The sequence below is a fragment of the Chrysochloris asiatica genome, unplaced genomic scaffold, assembly GCF_000296735.1.
Source record: "Chrysochloris asiatica unplaced genomic scaffold, ChrAsi1.0 scaffold00034, whole genome shotgun sequence".
NCBI classification, from domain to species: Eukaryota; Metazoa; Chordata; class Mammalia; order Afrosoricida; family Chrysochloridae; genus Chrysochloris; species Chrysochloris asiatica.
In genome coordinates this window covers 20,261,809-20,269,635 of record NW_006408552.1, presented here as the reverse complement: position 1 = coordinate 20,269,635, position 7,827 = coordinate 20,261,809, and the positions used below count along the sequence as shown (strand labels likewise).

Below are 7,827 nucleotides of genomic sequence, written 5' to 3'. Positions count from 1 at the left end.
TTTACTTGCATGGGATATCAAAGAGATTGTCCGATGATTTCCGCATTCCCTTGGGTCACCTCTCTTTGGAATGGGCACAAACACGAATCTCTTCCAATCAGTCGGCCAGATAGTTGTCTTCCAAATTTCTTGGCAGAGATGAGTGAGTGCCTCTTGTGTTGCCTCACTTTCTTAAAAGATTTCAATTTTCATTCCATCAATTCCTGGAGCCTTGTTCTTTCCCAATTCCTTAATGCATCTTGGACTTCTCTAAGTATGTTGAATTCACTAAAACTTTGGTGTGTAATTTACATGTCTTTTAAAATGTATTTATCAAGTAAATCATTTGTATTGTATTTTATACAGATATTTTCTTTGAGGACTAAGGTATACCTAACCAAAGTCACAGTATTTTAAATCACGTCATATATTTGTGAAAACTGGACAATGAATAAGGAAACCTGAAAAAAGAACTGATGCCTTTGAATTATGGGGTTAGTGAAGAATACTAAATATACCATGGACTACCAGAAAAATAAACCAATCAGTTTTGGAGGAAGAATGGACAGAATGTTCTTTAGAAGTGAGGGAGGCAAGACTTGGCCTTAGGTACTTTGGAAATGTTATCAAGAGGGACCAGTCCCTGGAGAAAGACATGCTTGGTAAAGCAGAGGATCAGTAAAAAAGGGAAAGACCTGAACACGACAGATGGACGCAGTGACTGCAGCAATGGGCTTAAGTACAGCAGTGACTATGAGAACGGTGCAAGACTGCAGGCCCGGAGCAGTGCTTCCTTCTCATTACGAGTCAGAACTGACTGGATGGTACCTAACAACAACAGAAAAGGAGCTCTGGTAGCGTAGTGGTTACAAATCGGGCTGCTAACCTCAGGGTCAGCAGTTCGAAACTACCAGCTGTTCTGCAGGAGAAAGATGAGGCATTCTGCTCCCGTAAAGATTTACAGCCTCAGAAACCCTGTACAGGGTCGCTATGAGTCAGAACTGACTCCACGGCACATAACAACAACAGAAATATCATCCATGGTGCAATAGACATTGAAAAGAAAAAAAAAAAGATTTCGCTCTACACAAAGTTCAAAAAGCAATCTCCAGTTGGGTTATTCGTCCCAATCTAGAGACTTAAACCCAAGGAAAGGAAAAAGACAGGCTGAAATCTGTCATGAGGAACACCAAGGAGACCCCAAGGCTGCATACATTAGGAAAATCTACTTTAAGAGAATAGGAAGAATTGCAGCTTATTTGCCAGATCTTGTCCAATCTCACTTCCAGGTTTCATCCCCAGGTCAAATTAAGTACCACATCACTATCAGAAGAAGCACTGCTTTAGACTTTATTTGTCACATAAGTGACCTTAAAGGAAGCATCTTTAGGGTCACAAGTCTCTGCACACACAAAAATAATGCTCATCTAGACAATTTCTAAATCAGAGTGAGAATACATCATGTTCCTGTCACAAAGTCTTTGATTTGCTTGACGCATATTACTAGCAGAGGTTAATAACAGTATTACTAACTAACACTCTAATACCAAATAACCCTAATGCTATTAAGTCCATTCCAACTGACAGGGTGCCTAGAGGAGAGCAGAACTGCCCCATAGGTCTCCCGAGTATATTATATTTATGGAAGCAGACTGCCACAACTTTCTACCACAGAGCAGCCAGTGGATTTGAACCCTCAACCTTTTGGTTAGCAGACTAATACTTAACCCACTTACCACCGGGGATCTTTGACATAATAGTTCATAGTGCATTATATAACCTTCTTTTAAACATGCAAAACTGATGTTCAGTCTCACCCATAAATAAAATAAAATTATAATAAGATAGCAGGAGAAACATGAGGCTTTCTGCTCCCGTGAAGAATTACAGCTTCGGAAACCCTATACAAGAGTCACTATGAATCGGAACCAACTCCACAGCATACAGCCAGCCAGCCAGCCAGCCAGCCAGTCATAATGAGATAAAATTTTTATTATATTAACAAAGATTGCTCAGGATGTTGGGAAATAAGCACTTTCTTGTATTGGTGGAAACAGTGCATTTGAACACTATAAGAATAAATCTTTAATACCTCAGGTCTCACCAGAGATGGAAGCAGAGGTAATGGCATAGAGAAATAGAGCAGCTGAGGACTCTAGACTCATGGAAAGAGAAAGGCTGTATGCTGGTGAGCAGGAGGCTGGCTTGCAAAATATGCCCTTTGGTCATGTAAATCAATATCTATTTTCTGTGTGGTTTGGGTACATGTAAAAAAGAAGAAGAAGAAGCAAGAGGGAATAGAAGCAAATACTGTTAAGCATTGGTACATGGAGGGGATGGGAATCACTGCAATGAAACAAAATATGATTGGCTGAATGCAAAACTGATGATCTGCATTGTAAACTCAATTCACAATAAAAGCTTTAAAAATAAACAAAAACCAAAAACCCACAAGTCTCTTAGTGCAAGAGGAGACGGTGGTGGTAGGAAGGGGGAGTCACTTGCCTCTGTTAATTTCTGGAGCCTTCCTCTCTTTGCACAATCTGACAAAATGCTGGATATAAGGGTCATGCCAGTAACCAATGCTTACTGCAAACCTGAAAAGGATAAAAAGGATACACAGATAATACAGATTAGTAGCTTTAAAGTTCTTAGAAAGCAGGTCAAGAGTTCAAAGGAAAACCATCATGTTAAAATGGCCAAAACAAACATCTAGTGCCCCATTCAAAATTTAAACAGGATCATCCATCCATATTCATAGTCCATTGCTCATCACATTTCTCAAGGTCGTCATTGCTCACCTCTCTTTCCTCTCTACTTAAAATCCTAATCAGCAAATAGTATCACCTCATACTTCATATGTTGTTAGTGCCATCGAGTCAGTTCTGACATATAGTGACGGCACTGTGTCTAAAAATTAGATCCAGAACTATTTGGCAAAAATCACTATTTGCAGCATAAGTATTTCTCCTGACTGTATTATCTGGTAGTGGTTTTACTTCCATTAGGGAGGCTACGGGGGGAAAACACACAAAATCACTACACTACAACAGTTACTGCTGAGCTGTCAGTTTGTCACACTGTGGTGGCTTGTGTGTGGCTGCAATGCTGGAAGCTGTGCCACCAGGATTTTAACTACTAACAGAAGCATGCAGAGTGGACAGGTCTCGGGGAGTTTCCAGACAAAGGCAGACTAGGAAGGACAGACGGACCGTTATTGAAGGGTGAGCCAGTGAAAGTCTCATGAATAGCAGCAGAATATTTTCTGATCTAGTCCAGATTATGAGCCGCTCAGGTTGGAAGAGACTCAAAATAGGACTGCACAAGAGCTGTCTGCTCAAAGTCAAGTTGACCATGATGACATGTACTGAGCTTTCAGGACCTTTATTTGCAGATGCGGCACAACTCAAAATGAGAAGATACAGCTGCAAACATACAGTAATGATCTGAATGTGGAATGTATGAATACTGGAAAATCAAAAGTCAACAAATATGAAATGGAATGCATAAAGATCAATATCCTAGGCATTAGTGAGCTGAAATGAATTGGTATTGGTCACTTTGAATTAGACAATCATATGGTTTACTACACTGGGAACAACAAATTGAAGAGGAATGGCATCATCTCCATTGTCAAAGAGAAATTTCAAGATCTATCCGGAAGCACTGCTGTCTGTAACAGAATTAACGTCCATACACCTAAAAGAAAGGCCAGTTAACACCATTATTCAAATTTACATACCAACGACTAAAGCCCAGGATAGTGATATTAAAGAATTTTACCAATTTGTTTGGCGCTCTAGTGGCATAGTGAGTTACATGTGGGGCTGTTAACTACAGTGTCAGTAGTTCGAATACACCAGCTACTCCACAGGAGAAAGAGGAGAATTTCTGCTCCCATACAGATTTACAGCCTCAGAAATCCTATACAGTGTTGCTGAGTTGAAACCAACCAAAATCAACTTTTTCATTGTTAAACTGATCAAACATACAATCAAGAGGCATTGATAATTACTGGTGATTGGAGTGCAAAGGTTGGAAACAAACAGCTTTTTCTTTGTTTGATCAGTAATTGGAAAACATGGCCTTGGTGATAGAAATAGTGCTGTAGATTGCCTGATACAATTTTGTAAAACCAAAGACTTATTAATTGCAAATACCCTTTTACAACATTATAAACAGCAACTATTCAGATGAACCTCGCCAGATGGAATACATAGGAATTAAATTGAAGACATTTGTGGGAAGAGATGATAAAGGACAATTTCATCAGACAAAACTATGCTGGGGCCATCTATGGAACAGACTATCAATTGCTCATATGCGAGTTTAGGCTGAAACTGAAACCAAGTCCATGAGAGCCGAAATATGACGCTGAGTAGGCTGTTGGTGGTAAGTGCCATCAAGTCCGTTCCAACTCTAGTGACCCTCTATAGGGTTTCTGAGAAGTGGCTGGTGGCTTTGAACTGCCCACCTTGGGTTTAGCAATCCAATGCTTATCCTACAGCACCACACCAGGACTCTCCCACATAAATTTACAGACCATCTCAAGAACAGGTTTGATGTATTACGCACTAAGGACTGGAGACAAGAGTACCTGTGTTATGACATCAAGAACATCATTCATGAAGACAGAAAATTGTTGCTGTTAGGTACCATCAAGTCAGTACCGACTCAAAGCACCCCTATGCACAACAGAATGAAACACTGTCCAGTCCTGTGACAACCTCACAATTGTTATGTTTGAGTACATCGCTGCTGTCATTGTGCCAATCCATCTAGTTGGGGGTCTTCCTCTTTTTATCTGATCCTCCACTTTACCCAACATGATATCCTTCTCCAGGGACTGGTCCCTCCTAATAATATGTCTGAAGTATGAGAGACGAAGTCCAGTCATCCTGGCTTCCAAGGAGTACTCTATGGACAAAAATTATCTTTCGTTTATTTCTTTTTAGCCTCCTTAAAGTGTCCTAGGAGTTCTGGTGTGACACTGTGGGTTAATGCACTGGACTACAATGTCAGTTTGAGTCACAAGGTCAGCAGTTCAAGCTCACCAACTGATCCTTGAAAACACTATACAAGGTTGCTATGGGTCAGAACCAACTCAACAGCACTTAACAACAACAACGACAAAGGTGTCTTAAAATAAAAATAGAAAAAATACTTTTTTTCTACTCATAGAAAAAATGAATCCAAAGTCAGGACTAATATTACATTTTTACCATAACTCAAGTGGACATCTTCCTAAATCACTGAAGTTTTACAAGTTTATGGGAATTCTGCCCCATACAAAACAATAGTTTCTAGCTGGATCAAGCATTTTAAGGAAGGTTGGCAAGACCTCAAAATGAATTGAAGGCACACGGATTGGCTTAAAAGCTTATGGTGACTGATTTTGGGCATTCCAAAGGCATCATCTTTGTCCCTGCTCATTCTCTGAGGGTAGCAAAGGCTGTCGTACAATCATTTCACTGGGAAACATTACTCTATCCATCCTACAACTCTGATCTTACGCTTTGGAGGTTCTTATTCCTAAGACTCAAAGACAATTTTAGGAGACGCCATCTGAGTCTCTCAAAGATACCAAAACTGCTTTAGATGTGGCATAAATCACAGAATGCATAATTCAGAAAAGGGTTGTTGTTGTTGGTAAGTGTCATCAAGTTGATTCTGACTCTTAACAACTCTGTATAGTATTTCTGAGGAGTGGCTGGTGGGCTTGAACCACCAACCTTGCAGTCAGCAGTCCAATGATTATCCCATGGTGCCACACCAAGACATATCAAGAAAACATTAGCGAGATTTCCTTCGGAAGCGTAGACCTAGATGGAGGATATGACAAGAAATAGCTTCACATTTGACATTTTTGTTTCATAAAGGTTCCTATGATTTTGTAGCTATACTTTTTGAATTACCCTCATATTCTTTAATTTATGAACCAATGTGGATAACGCTAACAGGTTCCCTCAGAGAGTAGTTTCAGGTGAAGGTTTGCAGGGCGTCTTAGTTCTCTAGTACTACTGAAAAGGAAATACCACAAGTGGGTGGCTTTTATAACTAGAAATGTATTCTCTCACAGTTAGGGAGCTAGAGTACTAGCTCTGGCGGAAAGCCCTTGTCTCCTTTCAGCATCTGCAGACCCAGCATTCCTTAGAGAGCTCCACGTGTCTTGACATCAATTGTTCCCTGGATCCAGGGCTTTACAGCATAGGGACCCCAAGTCCAAAGGACTACTCCACTAATGGCTCTTCTTTCTTGGTAGTAGGAGGCCCCTCTTTCTCTGCTGCCATCCCTCACCTTTCAGCTCTTGTAAGACAAAAGGTGTTGCAACCCACCCCCTCGGGAATCTCCCATACATCATCAATCAGGGCCCTGGTCATATAGGAATCCTGGGCTCCAGGGGTGCAAACCCATATGTCGGCAGTTCAAGCCCATCAGCTGCTCCTTGGAAACCCTATACAGGGTCACTGTGAATTGGAACTAACTCATGAATGGAATACGAAAGTTGGAAACAAAGAGGAAGGATCGATAGTTGGAAAATGTGGCTTTGGCAATAGAAATGATTCTGGAGATCTCATGATAAAATTTTACAAGACCAATGACTTATTAATTACAATACCTTTTTTCCAACAACATAAACAGCCATTATGCATGTAGACGTCACCACATAGAATACACGAGAATCAAACTGACTACATCAAACAGAGAAACTCAACTCCATCAGTCAAAACAAAGCGAGGGGCTGTGGAACTGACCATTAATTGCTTATATGCAAGTTAAGGGTGAAGCTAAGAAAATTAAAACAAGTCCATGAGAGACAAAATATAACCTTAGCTTTATCCCACCTGAATTTAGAGACCATCTGAAAAACAGATTTAATGCACTAGACACTGATGACTGAAGGCCAGAAGAGTTGTGGGATGACATCAAGAACATCATACATGAAGAAAGCAAAATGTCATTAAAAACACAGAAAAGATCTTGAAAGAAAAATCAGCAGGAAAAATCCCAAACAAAAATGGCAGTCTGATTGGCTACTACAAGAACAAGCAAGTTGTTTGCTGGGGAGTCACCAAGTCAAGAAATCAAGTCCCTTCAGGACAAATCCCCTTCCAAAACTGAAACTCAAAGGGAAAATATGAGCAGGCATGTAAACTTGTTGGCAACCACATTGGTCTACTGGTGAGTAGAAGAGGGGGGAAGGCAGCAGTGAAGAAATGAGCTGAGTTCAACCATGTTCCTTAGACTCCCTTGACCTGGAGATGAGAGAGAGAAGAGGAAGGGCTGTTTGGTATGAAGTGTAGTGAGACCTGAGGACTCCTGATCAGGACAAAGCCACAGAGGGCTAGAGCTGAGAGTGAAGCTGGGTATCCAGCTGATATGAAGTGAGAGGAGACACACAATAACACCCAAATTGCAGACAGTACCCATTTGTCCTAGTTTTGATAGCTTTATGATCAGAACTCAACTAGAGAAAGACAAAAAAAATTTTTTTTGGTAAAGGAAACTAGTGTAAATTGCCACAATTTGATGAACTTGGCCTATACTTATGGATGTAGTAGCTCAAAATACCCAAAGAGAGGAAAGGAGTCTTCACATCAAGTATTAATCTTATCCTCTCTGTATACAGGTTAGATAGGGACAGGCAACTTAGACAGTGGCTACCTAAAATGAGGGGGTGATAAAAGCATGAAGTGACAGGCTTATAAGGTTTCAAGAGGGAGTTTAGTTTCAGAGTGTGTGGGGAAATATAGAGTCTCCACTGAATAGTTTTCATCTTGTCTAGACGGGTCTGGTGAAAGGAGACGGGGATAAGATTCTTATGATTCAACAGTAATTGTTATCATG

General features: G+C 40.5%; 1 protein-coding gene across 2 annotated transcripts in view; it reads right to left on the bottom strand.

Annotated features, from left to right (window-relative positions):
• The window catches only part of LCMT1 (leucine carboxyl methyltransferase 1), an 85,776-nt gene that overhangs the window by 70,529 nt on the left and 7,420 nt on the right, over positions 1 to 7,827 (bottom strand). For both annotated transcript variants that reach the window (XM_006859805.1, XM_006859804.1), the window contains exon 2: positions 2,485 to 2,576. In XM_006859805.1, the coding sequence (XP_006859867.1) occupies positions 2,485 to 2,576 (92 nt within the window). The remainder of the gene's footprint in view (positions 1 to 2,484; positions 2,577 to 7,827) is intronic.